This window comes from Pholcus phalangioides, unplaced genomic scaffold (assembly GCF_987345545.1).
Source record: "Pholcus phalangioides strain wild (caught in Gottingen) unplaced genomic scaffold, Ppha-v1.0 ptg000172l_1, whole genome shotgun sequence".
NCBI classification, from domain to species: domain Eukaryota; kingdom Metazoa; phylum Arthropoda; class Arachnida; order Araneae; family Pholcidae; genus Pholcus; species Pholcus phalangioides.
In genome coordinates this window covers 2,997,162-3,016,876 of record NW_028301637.1, presented here as the reverse complement: position 1 = coordinate 3,016,876, position 19,715 = coordinate 2,997,162, and the positions used below count along the sequence as shown (strand labels likewise).

The following is a 19,715-nucleotide window of genomic DNA, read 5'->3' as shown; positions in this document are numbered from 1 at the left end:
AGATGCATCTGTTTTATTACTCATATATCTTTTAGCAAAGATTCAACTACTATGGTTCCACATAAATCCATCAACAGTATTTGTTTTAGTCACAGGACATTATGACCGCCCCTCCCCACTTTCGGGATGTCATATTACGTCTCAACACATTCGAGCTATAAAAAACCATGCTATAAAAAAATATTTTAATATTTCAAACTTCCAAGAAGGAAAAAAAAGGAAAAAGCGTGTGCATGTTCAAAAAAAAGTGGGTACTGTGGGTAACGCTTGGAGAAATTAATTGGACCGTTGACTGGTTAAATCTGAAGTTGCCTGCAGTTTTTCATTCGCAGCTGAAGGTGTTTGCCTTTGCTCATGCATAGATCCAGAAGTGGGGAGACTGCGAACAACCACCCCTCCCAAGAGCCAATTAATATAGGAAAATTTTGTATGTCCTGTAAAAGTACAGGCAGATCAAACTAACTTACACAATTTATTCCTCCCGTCACATCATTTTGGATCCACACCTGAAAAAACTTCATACACAACATGTGTATTTGAAATTAGCAGGCTTATTAAAGAGCATGCTACTGAACCGCACGACAGTGTCAGTGTTTGATAGCACACGGCTAGAGGAAAACAGCTTGAGTCTGAGCACCTCGTACATGTACACTACAAACTAGTTTTGCTGTTGCTTTGTAACAGTGGCTAGATGGAGTGATGAAAAACCTTTAAATTTACTGTGAAACCTCACTACAACGATAATCGATATCTTTCTATTACTATATTTTTTAGGAGATTTTTAAAAAACCGTTATAACAGTATTTTTTATTTTTCTCAAATTCATTTTGAATGTAATTTCAACTTTATCACTTGTTTTCGTTCTTCTGAAGTCATCTAATAACAGTACACTATAGAGTTCCTTCAAATATCAAGGCGTCTTAATTTTCACCACAAGATAACTGAAAGCGCTAAGGAACTTATTGCTATTGTTCCCAAAATAGAATTTTGCATTGTTTTGCAATGAACCCTTGGCTGCCTGGAAATGTTCTACAGTAAAAGTTCCTATAACAGTGTTTTCTTAAGATTGTTCCAGATTGTTCTGCAGTAGCACTGATTGTTCTGCCATGTTCGTAACAGATTTCGGCATATTCTGCTTTGCGGGGTATTGTTACATTCTGTGTAAGACATTGAGCATTGAAGGCAAATCATTTCATACGTCTTGGTCAGAATGACCCAAGTGGGATCCTCGGTGAGCATGAAATAGTGGTTAAATATTTCTTCCTCTGAAGATGACACCCCTCATGTGTCGAAATGCATTAGGAGTTTTCATATTTTTTGTGTATTTGCCTTATTCGTCGGTGACATCTTAATGTTCTTGGGCCACGTTTATCTACTCTTCAAAGGAAACATGTATTTCACAAAAAAAATATTCAAATGATATGATGACCGTATTTCATTGAGAAAGTAAAATTTGGTATACTGGGATCGTAAATAATTATCCGTAAAATATAGGGAATCACCAATTGTCATCAGAATCCTCATCAGAAGTAAGCACAATCATAATTAAATTTTAAAAAAAATTATGAACAAAATGTTAAACCTGACAAATATGTGAAATGAATATTTATAATTTTCACCATAATTATCATAACCAGAGTCCGGAAGTTCAGGCAAAATGCCATAAATGACTTTTTTGCCTATTTTCAAACTTTTATGGTAAAAATGCGGTTTTTGAAGTTTTCCTGCCATAAATGCCTATTTTAATATATTTTTAAGTTTATTAATGAATTTCAGAGGCCATAATCTATAAAACTTAAATGGTTCGAGCATTGAGAACAAAAGAATTGCTCTTTTTAAAATTTTCCAACTCTCTATGTACTAATTATCATCAGAAAGCCCCACTCCTTCCAGCCCCATTTAAATGCAAATAAGTGATCTGAGAGATAGAGAACTTGGTGTTGCCATGCATAAACTTTGCTTTGACCAGATGGTATTAGATGCGAATGATTTTGTTTCAGATAAATGCAGCCCATGCTAGAAAAGCAGAGGAAAATTAGAAATTCTTGTTTCTCCACAATGCACGTCTCTCTCAGTCATTGGACTCCCTTGTATATGTATAGCTGACCGACCATCAATTGATGTCATGGTTCATACAAGGCGGAGTAGGAGCAGACAGGGCTGTGGGACCCATGTTGTTCTGCTGTTATTGACACCATAAATGCACTGCAGTCAACCATGGCTATTTATTTTACATACATATTTAATACTCGATTAAATTTATCAGTCGCCCTCAAGAGTGTGAGACATGCAGCCACGCAGGGCCCCACGCTTGAAGGAGTCCAGCATGTGATAGTATTAAAAAAACTTTTTTTTACTACAATAAAACAAGGTAGCTATGTTTCAACCATACAAATGATAATGATCATTCACAGATAATACAACAAATAAACAAGAATTATTCGTAACTCGAAAGAGCTCAATTTCCCTGCAGGCTCCACGTCTGGTAATTGTGGTCCTGGAATTGACTACAGTGAGGGTCTACTGGCATTTTATTTCGGGCTTGAAATTAGTCTAACTTGCATTATAATGCAGCTATTATAAACCATAATTGAAGCACTAGAGAGATCAAATGCAATTAATTTTTCAGCTAGTTTTTAGACCCTTAATACCTTTGTTTTAGTTATTTTTCCTGTTTTCCAGAAATTATAAATGCTTTTTTTAGTGCCTATTTTATGCATTTCTAGTGCTTTTTTGCCTTTACCATTTTTACTGCCTAAACTTCCGGGCTCTATTCATAACATAACTTATATTATGAAAAAGTTGTGTGTTAGCCGCTGTAGTGGTCGAGTGGTTATAGTGACGGACTCGCGATGCGAGGATCCGGGTTCGAACCCCACAGTGGTGGTCGGCCGAAGTTGGTTTTCTGTGGTTCCCAACTTCAAGGCGCAAATGCGAGCCGATCTCCCCGTTAAAAAGTCTCGCCACAGAGAGCAACAGTCCTACAACGATAAATCATTCAATCATAACACTTCACTCATAGTTAGAAAAACTGGTGGCAGATGGCAGCACTACACATAACAAGCATTACAGAGAAACAAAGAACTTCACGTCAGGTTTCACTACACGTACACGCACATTCCCGCATGTACCGATTCGTTGGAGGTTCCGCGGGGGGGATGTGGGCGGGGTGCATGTGTGGTGTAGCAGTAGTAGGTAGGGCTCGGGGATCCATGATGTTCTTAAGTCAGCCACCTCGTTGGGCAATTTGCATGTTGTGGCGTTGTATTTGTATTTGTATTTATGACTTAAATAAGTATTTAAAATTGAGATAAGTATCGTGAAAAAACGGGACAACAAGAATTATCGGAACGTCTAGTAATACGGGACACAAGTGGTCTATCAAATTTTTTCAGACATTTTACTAATCCTTGTTTTCAGAAAGGTTTATAAACACTGCCACAAAGCATCTCATAGTTATCAACCCATTATACAAGATAGCCTATAGTGTTTGTTTCTTCTTTTTGAAAATTCATAAATAACACCCAGGAAAAAATTCTAATAATTCTTTTTATGATTATTTTAAAAAAAATTATATTTCATCAGTTATTTGATACTTTAATGTTGATTATTACAGGGCTGGGTCCAAGCTGTGAGACGACATAAAAACTTGTGTTTTGTAGACATTGTTGATGGATCATGTTTTCAAAGGCTGCAGACAATCATTGAAGACACAACTGATAAGTATGTTCAGTCTTTTCTTTTTATAAACTCTGTCCCAAAAGTTTATGGAATCTCAAAAAAAGTTGTTTTTCATACAAGTGAAAATAAATGCATGTGAATGTGTGTAGGAAATGTTATATTACAGAGCAGATGTGATTGGCATTCAGCAACTAATTTTGAAAAGAAAAAATATTTTACACCACATTAGAAGACAGAAAATTCAACTACTGCAGGTAATCGAACTGTAAAGTTCAGGAAAAAAGAGGGGGAGGAAGGCCTGGGAGAAACAGAAGTTGTGAGAGAAAGAAAATAAAATAAATTGGGACTTTCGAAAAAGAAAGAGTAGTGTAAAAGTTTGTATGGAAGAGACATGAAGGTTTTGTTGAGGATGTTGGATAATAAATGAAATAAAGTGTTTTCTTCTTTTGGGAGTTTAGAACCCAGTTATTTTGCCCTGAAATTGCAGTAGAAGTACAGCCGAGGACCTACAACTAATAAGAAGTAGATGGGGAAAGTTTACTTAAACCTACATCCTTTCACTTTCTGTGTGAATGCCGTAGACCCAGGGCCATCATTTCAACTTTTTCTAGGGGAGGGGGGGAAGGCAAAGAACATGTACTCAATGTGTGTGTATATATATATATATATTCCATATGACGAGCCTGCTTAGACCATTAGACTATTCTAGTGGGTTTGATTCCCTGCAAGGACAGTTAGATTTTCTCTCTTTCCTAAATATATCTTTGCATCAGCCAGCTGTTAAAAACCTTCGTATGGATAGTGAAAGAGTGACATGATCCTCGTATAAGTTGCCAGCTGGTGGCAGTGTCAACAATTGTGAGCTTTGGCCTGAGTTAGGTCAGACCATCCCGGTACGGTCCCGTTCAGTGCACACGAGCTCCAAAAAAAGACTGACATATTTATTGCCTTTTTACTAGGGTGTTCACTCAGAAAGTGAAAGAATGTGGGTTCGATTCTCCGCAAGGCAGTTGAAAATTTTTTTCTCTTTCCTATATAAATATATCTTTGTATCAGCCAGTTGTTAAAATCCTTCGTATGGGTAGCAAAGAGTGACATCATCCTCAGAAAAGTTTATTTAACATGATGTTTTTCATCAAAGATTACTTTAATTCATAATCTTTACTGAAGTTATGGAATTAAGATGATTTGCATTATTTTATAAATTATGTTGTAATAAATTATGACTACAGATATAAATATCCATCCCACATACATGTCATTATAATTTTTTTTTCTCACAAAGGTGATTTACAAGCAGTTATTGGGAATTTCTCTGACAGTGTCTTTGACAAAAATCTGCAGTACCTATATTTGTGGTCCTAATTTCGCACCATAATCATAATGAAATAACAATTTCATGCACATAGTGTTTGATTACGCATGATTCTATTTTCCATCAAAAAGAGGTCTTAACCCTTAACTAGTAGGATAGGGTCATTCACCCCTTGAGAAAGAAATGCATCTTGGCAATCTTATTTTTAGTACCTTTCGAGCTAGTCGTTTACACTTGTTTGACAAATTTATGATGTTATTCTACTTTTTCTTCCCTCTATATAATTGATAAAAGTTTCCATGTGGTCAAAATGACCCCACTACGCCACTTGAGTAAATCTTTTTTTTTTGTCTGACGGCGAGAATGTTCAGATCGAAATGGTGTATCGAAAGAGCATAAATTTTCTCGATAATGGTTTCACATTAATGGTGAAACATCGGATATCCAAGATGCGGATTGTGTTGTTAATGAATTGCATGTAAGATAATGTGTGATCAACATGCCATGGTGTTGTTTGCAAGTACTATATTTCGGACTTAGAATAAAGGCTCAATTACACTGGGCGAGTTTACTAGCTATTTTCTGGCGAGTAAAGTAGCTGGCGAGCGAAACGGTTTCAACTAGCGCAACGAATTTCAATTACACAGGGCTAGTAAAATTGTTCACTAGATGAGCTAGCAACTCTTTTTCTTTCCCTTCCTTTTTGCATATTGTCGTCTTTCTCTTTTGTTGCGAGCCAAAGCGAGAGGAAAAAAAAATAGCCACACCCATATTGCACCAAAGAGATAACAAAAACGTCGGTGAGTAGCAAGAAAAGTAGCCTACCCTTCAACTTATCTTGCACTAGCAGAGCGAGCGGCGATTTTACTTGCTAATGTTATTACACAGAGCGAGTTTAGTAGCAGCGCGTAAAACTGCAAGCGAGTAGCTAGTAAACTCGCCCAATGTAATTGAGCCTTTAGACTAATTTTGGTGCTTGTGAAAATATAGTAAATATTATTTTAATTTGTAAATTTTATTTTCTGATTATATTTTAATCATATATGTTCATTTGTTCATTTTCTAATTATGAAAATTGCATTCAAAATTTTAATGTAAAATTTTAAAAAAATGTCAAAAGTCATGTATTCCTCCATTTTTTCAAATGTGTCTTAATAAATGACCATTTTTGAGGAAATCCATGAAAAAAATTTGAAAAAATTATTTTGTGAATTATATTTGATGAATGAATGACATCACGTAAAAACACCCATTGCTTTTACAAAAATTTCTTTTGTTGATTTTTGAAGCGCATTAATACTTGCTGGGGTCAAAATGACCCCACGAGGCCAGTTACGCACAGAATTTTCACAACGTCAGTTAAGGATTAAAAACATGAACCCCTCAGTTGTAATGAAAAAATTCATAATCGAGTCATCAATGTCTTTATTGATATTAAGAAAATTTATTGACTGAGTTTGACTGTATATATATTTTTAATTTGGTCTTTCACTAATTATAATGATAAAAGAAGCCTATAAAAATGCTTAGCTCAGAACCTGAACTCATTAAAACGTCCCTGTCAGAGTGAAATTTTTACTTGTATTGCAAGTCATTGCTTTATTATCAAGTCAAGATTTTTTTAAAAATTTGGTTGTCTTGAGAAACACTTGTAAAATGAGTTAAGCCAGGTTTTCCTAGAAGCTGGTTTCTACAGCGTGTACAGCGTGAAAACTCTGATTGGCCAAATAAACCTGAATTTCAAGTTTTATACCAATCAGCGTTTTCACGCTGCACACGATGCTGAAATTCTACTTCTAGGAAAACCCGGCTTTACTCATAATCTGAAGTTTTACTGTAATTTCAACTTGAAAGAGACATGACAGTGGCAGTAGTTTGTAAGGAATCATGCACAATGATTTAGAAGGTTACAAGGTTACTTACAAAAGTCTAAAAATATTGAACTTTCAACTATTATTTCATCAATTGAGAACATGTTTTTTTTAAAATTGAATTCCTTTAGCTTGAATGAATTACACATTGAGTTGATTAAATCACAATCATTTTAAAATGTGTCATGCGATTTCATGTGCCTTTTCTAGGGTCCCTGCATATGGCAGCTCAATATCTGTTACAGGAAAGCTTATAGAGAGTAAGCACAAAGGCCAGGATGTGGAACTTGTTTGCGATGAATGGAAATGCTTCGGTGGTTGCTCTGAGGTGAGATTCAATTTCATCATTATTTTACTGAACATTTGGGCTTACAAATTTTTCGTGATATTTCTGACTTGGCTAAAAAATACGGATTTGGCTAGAAAACGTTTTGATTCACGTGGATGAACACATAACTAGGGCCACAACTAGGGAGGCAGTTGGGTCTGGTGCCCTGGATTCTGTACCAGAGAGGGCGCTGAATCCATCCTCTGACTGCTCCTTACATAAGGCTCCTAAATGTGTGTTTTCCCTGACTGACTAGTATGTTGCCCTGCACACATTACAGCAGCATTGTGAACTGAATTGCGCACAACAATCATCAGAATCCCTGTCTTTTGAGTCTGATCAGTTTACAGGCAAATTTTGTTAATTTGAATTTAAGGAAATCCCCTTTAGTTTCATATTCAGTTTAATGTTGAAATTACCTGTTTAATTCAATTTTTTTTTCATAGTGTTTTGGATAATTTGAAGTTTGATTTCAGTATGTCATAAAAAAAGTTTCTTTTCTTAAAGCTCTTGGCTAACGTTTAGTCATAATTTTCTTTATTACATGGTTGACTGATCTTTACCTGAATATAACATGTAGCTTACATTAACCCTCTGGCTGCTCATCCCGCGATTTCCACGGGCAACTCAAATGTAGCAAAATCTGCTCATCCCGCGATTTCCGCGGGCATGTGTTTTTCTTCCTTTATTGAGGAGCGCATCCCGTTTTTCCCCCGTTTAACCACTGAAATAAATTATACAGTATTAGACGTTTCATTTATGTTTTGGCCAACAGATGTCGTTAGTTGTCCACTAAATTGCGGCATTTGAACGCACGTGGTATTACCGCACAAACTTCACTTTTAAAATTCACTGAAAAAAATTACGCAATTTTTGAAGCAATTTCGGTCCACAAATTGAGCAGTCAGAGGGTTAAAACATTATTGGGATTAAATTAAAACGATGAGAATGAATTGTTCTCACATCTCAAGATACAATACTTTTTTTATGAAATAGATTGGATAGGAAAGGGAGTGGAGTGATGATATACATGAAATCATGTTTGAAGGCTAGAGAGTGTAACATGCAGAGAAGTGATATTGAAACTGTATGGGTTGAGCTTGAAAACAAAAGGCGTCATACACTTATTGTTGGGGTTTGTTACAGTCCACCGAATAGGGATCCAAAGTACATCGCCAAACTTTGTGATGAAATTTCCTACATGTGTAAGCGTAAAAGGGTTGTAATAGTAGGGGATTTCAATTACCCGAGTATAGATTGGGAGGATCTTTCAGCTTGAGATCAATATGAAAGGGACTTTCTTAAGTTGGTGCTTGATAATTTTTTGTATCAGCATGTATCAGAAGCCACTAGTTTTACTTCTATTTTGGATTTAGTTATTACTAGTTCTAAGGATCTTGTTGAGCATGTTTTGGTGGAAGATGAGTTTCCTTCCAGTTATCATTGTGTTGTTAGTTTTCTCTGTAACTTTGCCTCGGGTAAGGTTGATAACAAAAGACTGGTTCCTTGTTTTCTGAGAACTAACTTTGATGTTTTGAGAGGAAGGTTAGCGGAAGTTTTCAAAGACCAGTTGGAATCATTTGGGGTGGTTGGTCAATGGGAAGAATTTAGTACGAAGCTGTCCTTTGTTTTGCACGACGTCATACCCTTTGTTCGAAAAAAGTGTTTGTACATCATGCTCCCTATGGTTCATGGATAGCATGCGTAACCTTTATCTTGAAAAGAAAAGAACATTCAGAGAGTATAAAAGTGGACGAGATGATCTGTTATTGTTTACTGATAAAAGAAAGGCATTGAAGAAAGTGATAAGGGATAGTAAAAAGGAAGTTGAATCTAGGTTGGCAGATAACATTGGCTCCGACCCAAAATCATTTTTAGGTACACCAATAATGGATGCAATTAGTCCTGCAATTTGACAGTTAGCCCCCTCTCTATAGGAGGGTATAGAGTAGACTGCAATTTAGGCATGTGTAGTACTTTCAATGACTTTTTCGCGTCAGTTTTTAATATAGAATACAATATTCAATGTACGGGTGTTGCATGGAGTAAAAAAATCCTCAACGGTATTCAGCTGCAGATGACCATTATGATGGCTCTTGAACAGAGAAAAGTTGCCTATCCCTGAATTAAACAATTTTTCATAGAAACCTATGGAAATCACATTTTTGCTGACAAAGATGTGGGTTAATTAATGTGATTTCAAAACATATTAGCTTTGTTGACCAAGGTATGACCTGTATAGTAAAACTTTTGTATCTCAAAATTCTTCCTGAAATTGATATTACATGAGCCTCCATGTGTCATAAAATCTTTTTGCTTACATTTTTAATCTTCTGAAACAAATCATTGCTTACAGTCTGAACTATTTTTAGCTTGTAACTTTGGTACCTCAAATTACAAATAACCTGTAAATTGCAAGCTATCCAAGTTGCAAGCTAAAAAGAGTTCAGACTGCAAGCAATGGCTTGCCTAGGAAGCTTGAAAAATACTAGTAAAAAGATTTTACCACTGTATTAATACCACAGTATTTGCATTTTTATCCGTGTTTAACCAGGGCTTGACAAATTGCAGAAAAATCGAATCACCAGAACAATTTTTTAAGAGCCAAACATTTTTGTTCTGAGAAAAACAGGTAAAAAAAGTGTTTCTTTCAGTTTTTTCAGGACATAGTGATCACCTTCAGTATTGATAGATATGTTGATATTAATTTCAAAAATCATGTTTTGTTTTTAGAACATGTTTTGTTCAATTTAGTAACCACACATAGAAAATTTTTGGCCCAGATACTATTTTCTTAATCATCGTGGGCACTTGGGGGGTTTTTCAAGCCCTGTATTTGACCCAAAAATAGGAATTCTTTTGAAAAATACTTCTTTCACTCTAATAGCTTCTGGATGGAAAATTTTATCATAGAAGAAAAAAATAAATTGAAAAATTTTATTCAATTTTTTACAGGACTATCCTTTCTTGAACCGCCAGAAGTACACCTCAGAATATGTCCGGTCATATCCACACCTGAGACCGAAAACAAAAACATTTGGATCCATTTTAAGGGTGAGGAGCTGTGCAACTCACGCCATCCATGATTTTTTCAAGGTTAGTGAGATACTATTAAATAATTTAAAGAAAAATTTCTTTATCTTTTTCTATACCTTTTTGGCTTACATAACCTATTGATTTTGTCTCACATTACACCAGATCACCCTACTAAGGCAATTAATCACCCTTAATCTGAACAGTTCAGAAGAGGTGCTTGAAAAGAATGGGAGAAAGAATTTATACCATGTGTTGAGCCATTTTATACAAATCTTGAGCAACTGCTCCCTCCCACAAGCTTTCCACCATTAAATGTTGTTATGGGGGGTAAGTGTCCAGTTGTGCCCATTAGTGTTTTGGCTCACTTATATCCAGTAAATCTAATGTATTTCTGAAGAAAGATATAGAGCCAAGCTCTATTAGCTGTCAGTTAAATGTAATGGCATCATGGGTGGGTAGATTCGGCTTTGGGGAGCCCTGCCTATGGCCTCAAATTATTGAAGTTTTTCATTCATCTTAAATTATTTTTTTTTTTTTGCATTTTGAATCCATGTGGTCATACTGTAATTCGAATCTTATTAGAAAATTTGATTTATTTTGGCATTATAGACATTGGATATCAAATTTCAGAAATCTGAAATGAAAATAATGAGTAACATATCATACATAAAAAAAAATTCTGTATATATATATATATATATACACACAGAACATATACATTATACATGTATATGTTCTGTGTACATGTATTTGTATATTATAATATATGTTATTTACAACATATATATTATATGTATATATATATATATATATATATATAAAATGCTTTTTTGCCAAAAATTTGGTCCCTAAAATAGGGGAGGGGGTTTCTTATACATGGATAGTATTATAGGCATCTTTTTCAACATTTTTTTTTTAAATTTTAAGTCCAATAAATGAGAGGGTTCTTTATACATGTTTAAATATTATAGGTCAAATAAATTCTCATAAGAAACTAACCTCCATTTTATTTTGTTATTTCTAATTTGATTTATTCTTCAATTGCTTAAAGGATATTTTTACAGAAGTTATTACAAATAGTTAAAATATTCCCAAAAATGTTTGAGGGCCCCCCCCCCCCAACTCGTCAAGACAGGTTGAAAGAATTAGACCTGTTTCCTCACAAATTTGAGTCACAAACATTCAAAAATTCAACAAGATGAAAAAATAAATATTTTGAATAATTTTTAGGCCTTGTTGTACTTCTAGTGAACTTATTGTAAAGTTGACCCTCTGTATTCACAGGGGTTATGTTCTGGATGTCACCTGAATACTGAAAATCAATGAATAACCCACCGCATAAACTTTAGGTTTCAAGGCATCTCCTTTATTAATACCTGCTTTGTATGGCAGAAGTAGAAGGGGATGTTCCATGATTTTTGGTGATGTCTTCTGAAAGAGCAACATATTGTTTATTAGCCGTGTCTTCATTTCAGTAAATATGTTATGTAACAGTATGGACCCATAGTGAGTGGAAATGAACCACTCTATCCATAATAAGTGCTATAAAGTTAACAATATTTGTGTAATCAATTATTTTCACCTTGTTATCACAAGTCTGTGATCCAGTGTCCATATGACGTGATACTGCATCATCCTCGAGAGACGCCTACCTGGTTTACCTCGAAACATGTTGTCATAGCCGCTATTGGCTGGTGATTCCAGTGACTGGGAAAATCCTGACCAACAATGTTATACAGTCGGCCATGATTGGTTGCCTCTCCAATTGCTGGCTATATACAGTGGAACTTCAGTTAATGAGCTTAATTCATTCCACCAACGTGCTCATTATGCGAATCAAACTTCCTTGTAGGAAATAATGGAAACTTAGCTAATGCGTTCCACAATTATTCATTCATATGAAAATGACTAATAAAAACGTCTATTCTATAATGCAACACGATAATAATATAATAAATAATACAATGAAATATTTAAAAATTAATAATACGATAAATAGGATAATGTTTACAAATTAACCTACTCTAAACAACCAGAAAGAGGAGGAGAAGGACTACTGTATAGGACGACTTACGCACTGCACTGACCGTCTATAAACTTATTCTTTTTGTGTGACTTTAGAATGGAATCTTATCTATGACACTTGCTTTTGGCTCTTTTTTGGTTTTTTCGGAAATGGGAAACTGCACTATCATTGGACAAATTTATTGTTTCCACTGTTATAGTTTTATTTGGGGGTTTTCTATGAAAGTTTGCACAGATTTCCACGTTCTACACATCTCTTAATCTCATTTGAAGTGAGGGACTTCTCATTTCACTCTTCGTCTGGCTCAGATGAGATCATAATAAGCTCTTTCGTTAATCATTATAAGCTCTTTCGTTAATCATTATAAGCAAGGTCATAATAAGCTCTACGTGCATAATCTCTTGCTGTTGTGCACAATTGAGATCCATCAGTTCATCTGTGGATATGACCATGTTCCTCCACTTATTCTTGAATGTCGGGCTAATGCACTCCAGTCTTATGGTCTTCCCCAAGGACACAATCTCTTCAGAAATTGTGACCCTTGTTCATGAGCTAGTCCCTCAAAGTCTCTGTAGGTAATGCAATCAACCCACAGTTTTCTCCAAGCACAATTAAAAAATGCTTTAAGCGCACATACACGTGGTTACAATGTATCCACTATCATATCGAAACAGTCACGTTCGTAGGGGGGTGTTGATTTCTCAAGTTAAGCATGTTGACCGAAGACTAGGGGAGAATATTACCTACAATTTCACAGTACTTGTGTGGACAAAAGAGATGGAAAAACTCTCAGCTCAGTTATGATAACGTGAAATTAAATAAACAAAGTGCGAAATTTTTGCTCGTAATGCGAATCATCGCTCGTTAATCGAATCAAAATTTGTTTAAAATTTTTGCTCTTTATGCAAATTGCTCATTAACCAAAGTTCCACTGATACAGTGACAACAACGTCGTCTCAGTGCATTAATCCTGCATTCACATTCAGTAGCATTCACTTCACCACTTACTGTGCAACCTAATCCTGGTGCACCACCAGATTCTTAACACATCCAAATCATGCAGACAACAAAAGGATTTTCGAGAAAATAATTTCCCACCAAGAGGCATTTATTATGATAGAGAATGATTATCAATTAACATTTCATCACAACATGATTTTTTTTTTTTGAGTCATCAAAAACTTGTCCTAGAATCAAGTGCCATACCTTTCACAGCAAAAATAAAAATCTATCACACCGAGATTCAGAAAGTTTTCATGAGGTTTTGTTGCCAACTGACTGATGTTGTTCAAACAGTTGAATTCTGAGGACAATGGAAGATCATCATCATCTTATCATCCTTTATATCAGATGGCAATGGGCGCGGTAGCCCGGTCGATAAGATGCTCGCCTAAAGTACCAAAGGATGTTTAGAGGTGTCGTGAGTTCGATACCCGGTTCGTCCTTTTCAGAAAACTTTCCTGACACAGGGGTACAACAAAAAACGGCGACTTGACCGCAGCAAAAAATTGCTACCGCAGGGAGTCCCCCCTCGAGGGGTTAGCGCACCAACCTCTCGATGAGTATAAAAAAAAAAACAAGCCTGCCGTTCGGAATCGGCGATAAATTGTAGGTCCCGGTCTAATTAGCCCTCGTGTGCAGAAAATGACTGTGGTGCGACAAAAATGATCAGATGGCAATAGATTACTACAAGTGCTCTTAGTGAATCATCTTAGGAGGTGATTGTCAGAAACGTGGCATGTAACAAAAATTGATCAAGTGAGCCAACGAAGAATTTCTCAATATTATCAGTTGTAGCAGTATAGTCAGCAAAGGATTACAACCACTAAAATCTAATCCGGTGCTTCAGATTGCAGAAGGTAATTTTTTGCTAGAGTTCAAAAACCTTCAAAGAATCTCATAGGAATGTTACGACTTGACTGTACATAAAAATCTGGACCAGCCTAGAAAATAACAAATTTACTTTAATTAATGTAAATTCATTATATGGGGCTATCTTTTCAGACCAACGACCTAATGAGATTTAGTAGTATGAACGATTGCGTGTCAATTAATCATTAAAACAAAATGAAATGCGATATTGCTGCCAACATGAATAGTATTCATATAAAAATAACCTGTTTAAATCTTGGTGCCGACAGAGTACAGATGGCATTTGTCTCAAGGCAAAAAGCAACATGTCATAGCAGACATTTTACAAAAATCTGCATATTTGATCTACATCAAAAAAATTCCATCTTAAGTTTGACGATTTATGTTTCAACAATAAAAGACGGATAGATCATGATTGGATGAACAAAAAGATAATCACACATTTTTGGCAATAATCTAGAAATTTAAAGGATTTTTCTGGACATTTGTGCTAGGTCTGTAAGTTATGTTACAGCTGGTTAACTCCATCTGGAGAATCAGAATGTTGGAGCCATGGGATAGCTTTCTCCATCTTTACTCAAGACCGTTTCAACCTATAAGAATTCCCCTCAGATGCAAATGAATAGTCAAATGGAATTGATGAGCTGACATCGGACTCCCGGTTGTGATGAACTGACCCTCATAGGCTGGAAATATTGACTGGCAATGTGACAACTTGCAGTGGTAAATTTAATTTGTCAAAATTGGAAGTTTATAAATTTAAATGTTAAATTTGATTCTGTGTTGAAATTAATGTTCTGAGTTAATTTTCCAACTCTTGTTTTGTTGGATTGCCTTGTGATGATCTTCTTGAGCAGGAAGTGTGGCGCTCTTCCATTCATCACATTTAGAGTATGGTTTCTTACATGTGAAAAGCATGCCACACATAGACGGGTCTATGTCATTGAAGTAATCCATTGCCGATTTACACTTATGAAACCCTTGCACTATGCTGCTCTTAATGAACTTGTCTTCCACTTCGTAATTGTGATTATCTTTATGGGGTATTGCTTCGTTTTCAGGAATAGCCAGCTCGATTCATCCCTTTTCTGTCGTTTTTTTGAATCACTTCTAATTAATTCTCTGATTTCTTCCCTGTCCACATCATTGTGTAACGTTTTACAAGCTACAGTCCTGTGATTCAAGGATCCAATTAATTCATCAGGCAATAATAACTGAACTAAGCAAGTTCCAAATCAAAGCATTTATTGTTACAGCATTTTAAACAAGTTAAACAGTAGAGTTCAATATAAAACATGTTAGTTCAGAAATTGACATTGATATCAACAACTGATTCACAAAATAACATGAAACGTCTCACCCAATACATCCAGGGATCATCTATTGTCAGTGAGACATCATAGAACAACTTGTAAGTCCTGCGTCGATAACGGAGTATCCAGTTTTCAAGTGAGACGAATGATGTTCACCACTCGAGAAAGTTCACCGAACTCTCTGTGTATTCTGTTAGATTATGTCAATAAAAATGTTTTAAAAAAAAGCCACAATTTTAATACAAATGTACACGGTACTCCATAATGCAGTACAGTGTGTGCATTCTACTTACGAAAATACTATGTTATGTGTGGCTCAAAACCTAACTAAATACAGTTAGGTTTAAACCTAACTAAAATAAGTTCACTTGCATCTATATTCTCACATGATGAAATCAAGTAAAATCTAGAATTCAGAATAAGGTAAAAAAAAAATCAGTCACGTGGAAAGTGTGAATGAGCCATGATGTGAGATAATAAAACAATGATAAGCAAGCAGTCATTGTAATAGAATTATACTGGTCGTTATAACTAGTGTTGACTGTATATTCAACTGTATTTCATTGATGCCATAATAACTGGCAATCTCGGCAGTCAGGCAAATGTGGTCAAGATTTTTACAAATTTTTTTGCAATTTTCAAAAACATTTATTTAAACTTTAGATAAACTTTGATAAAGTCTTAAAACGTCTTTTATAAACATTTTTAGAAGCAATAGAAAACGTTTAGGAGGATTTTCTTTCTCATTTAGTTCACAATTAATATTGTGCTCAGATGAATGAAATAGTACTGCAGTAGTGTTTTACAAAAACATGGAAAATGACCAGGAATATGAATCTTGCAAATACTGACAGCCGACTGTGTATTATTAATTTTTTGATGCTGTTACAGAAGTTACGATAAATACATGTATATTTAGAAAATTCTATAAATGTTAGTATTGGCTGTTCTTAGGATCATGGTTTCCATTATGTGCACACTCCAATTATCACCTCAAATGATTGTGAAGGTGCTGGGGAAGTGTTCACTGTAAAGGTACGTAAAATGTGTATACATTTTTTAAAAGAAAAATAGTCATAAATAAATAATCATTATTAAGGAGTCACCAACGAATAAGGCAAATACCCTTAACATACAAAAACTCCTAATGCATTTCGACACACAATGGGTGCAGGAGTGGAAAATCTGCTACAATCACTACAAGCTGCTACATTTTGCTACAGTTTCTGGCTATTTGCTACAAAAATGCTGAAATTCTTCAATTCTGCGTCACCTTGCACCAAAAACAAAATTTTCCCGTGAGAGACTTTGAAGTTGCATCACAATAGAAGCTGACTTTTCGATAACATCATTTGTCTTCCCTGCAATTAAATTTCTTGGGGACACACAAATAGAATTAGCTTGAGGCAGGCCCGTCATTTAGAGGGGCTGTTGCCCCCCCCCCAGCTTTTGAAAATACACTACAAATGGTATATATGTATACACAAATATATATATATATGCGTACCTTTAGTACATGCTCTTTCCCCCCCCCCCTGGAAAAAGTTGAAATGACGGCCCTGGGGCTTCAGACCCCCTCCCCAGGATTTGGTGCCCAGGCTTATGACAACGTATAAAATATGGCCAAACTGCAATTTGTTGACTCCTTTAATTTATGAATTCCTTACATCCATTTATAGTGCAGACTTTCTTTTAGAAGGGAATGTGTTATATATATGTATTATTTGGTCACAGCTTATTGGCAGCAATGCAAAGCATGAGCTCAGAAATGCATGCACTGTTCGGTTTGGTTGTTGAGATTCTGTTCTGGCGCCCATTGTAGTTGGTTGAATTTCTCTATGGCTATTGTGTGTGTTAATGCAGTTAGTAATAAAGCTTATTATGCTATTGTGTGAATCAGAATGATCTTTCAGTCTGGCCTGTGTAAATGTCTAGAGTGAGACATTTCAAATAAGTTTCGATTATGATTTCAAACAAATTTTTTTCTTAAATAGGGTGATAAATATGTGGAATATGTTAAAGTTTCTTGAACTATTGCAGGAGTGGGAACTCTGCACCAATTGTGCCGCACTGCGCCAAAATTAACATCTTGCGCTATCCTGCTCCAATAGGGTATTTTCGTATTTTTCTGCGCCAAATAGCGGATTTTGCTTCAGTATGCCTGGAATTTTGGAAAGGACATCAAAAAAATTTTGTTCCTGATTGCCGCGAAACAATTCTTTCCGAAAAGAGCATGTTTTATTTCACTGTACTTCAACTATCGGGCTTTCCATCGCGAAACCCCCAATAATATCCATGTTCGTGCAACTGAAAATGGTTTGCAATGGTCTTTCAGCTTTAAAGTGCAAATGCGAGTCAGTTTCCGTTTTCTAAAAAAAAGTCGCTACTGGAAGCAGCAGAAATTACTGCAGTCGATCGTCAGTGCGTCAAATACCGATGTTTCGTGAAAAATTTTATTCCAGGAGTAAAAAGAGCATGTCCGCCGAATTACGATTGCTAATTTAGAAACTCTGCCGAATAACGAGCTTTAAATCGCCAATCTCGCCAAATAATGAGTGCTGAATCGCCAACCATCGTGTTGATTCTTCCGAAATTCTCTTCCATTTTGCAACAATTTCTTTCTGAGTATAAAAAAATTGAAAACCTGATATAGAAAATTTATAATATCTATATAAAGATTATAGAAAATTTTTAGCCCATTTTTGAAGGGCTGCTTCTGCTACAGACAGAAAATAGTGCCCTCAGCAAAAATCATCTTAAATAGAATGGTGCGAAAAATTTTATGACAGCCGCTCTTTCAAACAAGGTATCAAAAGCCTGAAACACCAAAAACAAAAAACAAGCTGATGAAAAGATGTTTGATAACAAAAGACAGTGCAGTTGTTTTATTTTGGAAAGGGATGAGAACTAATGAAAATGTTAAATATCCAATACTAAACTCCTGTTAATAAACTGTTAATTAAACTCCAATTTATAAATATCTGCTCCGAATCCTATATTTTGCTGCTCCAAAACTGATCCGAATCCTCAATTTTCTGCTCCAAAACTGCTCCGAATCCTCAATTTGCTGCTCCAAATCCTGAATTTTGCTGCTCCAAAATGGACTTGGTCACTTCCCACCCCTGCTATTGCCATATTCAAGAAATTTTATGGTGGTAATTTTGCAGAATGTTGTAGGAGAAATATTTTGGTTCTCTATATTGCACTATAGCAGCATTTCTCAACCATCTATGTTAATATTCAGATTATTTCAAATATTTTTCAATGGTCAAAATTAGCTGATACATTTTTTAATGTGATTTCATTATTAATATTTTACTGCGTGAATACACTCGCTTAGTCAGTTCTTGCCAATGGTTGGCTCGTGAAACCTGCAGTCATCTCATTGTTATTTAAATGTGCATTTAATTTTTCATTTAGAGAGGCAAATATTCATCCTCTGAAACTGACAAGAACGTCGTTAAAACTCCCACAAATACAAGTTCAAACAATGAATCAGATGCCTGCTCGAAAGATCACATTCCTCAGCATGTCTCCACATCAACCACTGTTCCTGAAACTGAGGAGTTCTTTGGAAGCCCATCGTACTTGACCGTTTCATCACAGCTGCATTTAGAAGCTGTTGCCTGGTACAAATAATGGTATATTGATTATAGTACAGATGTTGTAAATTGTGCATTACATCATTTCCCTGTGCTATTTCATATCAGAACAAAAAAAAACAACTTTAAATGGTTTTGCTGCACAATAGAAGTCTGTTATAGTGAGAACTTATTATATCAAGAAGAAATACACAGTAGACACTAGATTTTAGGAACTTTCAATTTATGAACTGCACATTTTTATGAACTAATCTTCTGTTCCCAAACAATATACTATTCTTTTAAATGTCTTTCTCATTTACAAATTTTTGATATTAGGGGTCATTCAAATATTATGTCAGCATCGATGGAGGGTAGGAGGTTTCTGATTTGGTGACTTTTGATGACAAGGGGGGGGGGGGGGGTTAGATGATGCTTACCTCATCAACCACCCTTTATGAAAATATGAAATATTCTTGATGACATCTTACTCGGTGTGCCAAAAACAAGAAAAATCTTTCGCTAGTTTGTGGGCACCTGAACTAACATTCTTCCCAATGATAAATCCCTTACAGAGCCACTTCAGTGATCTCTAAATGTTTCACAGATCCTTCAAGTGCTCAGGAAATGTGTCCGGGCTGCTTAAGTGCTGTGGAACTGTGCAATGCATCACTCAAGTAATTCGTAATTAT

General features: G+C 35.5%; 1 protein-coding gene across 2 annotated transcripts in view; it reads left to right on the top strand.

Moving 5' to 3' along the window:
* Positions 1-19,715, top strand: part of AsnRS-m (asparagine--tRNA ligase, mitochondrial) — a 45,674-nt gene that overhangs the window by 1,270 nt on the left and 24,689 nt on the right. For both annotated transcript variants that reach the window (XM_089255852.1, XM_089255853.1), the window contains exons 2-6: positions 3,617-3,723; positions 7,078-7,195; positions 10,151-10,291; positions 16,397-16,477; positions 18,863-19,071. In XM_089255852.1, the coding sequence (XP_089111978.1) occupies positions 3,617-3,723; positions 7,078-7,195; positions 10,151-10,291; positions 16,397-16,477; positions 18,863-19,071 (656 nt within the window). The remainder of the gene's footprint in view (positions 1-3,616; positions 3,724-7,077; positions 7,196-10,150; positions 10,292-16,396; positions 16,478-18,862; positions 19,072-19,715) is intronic.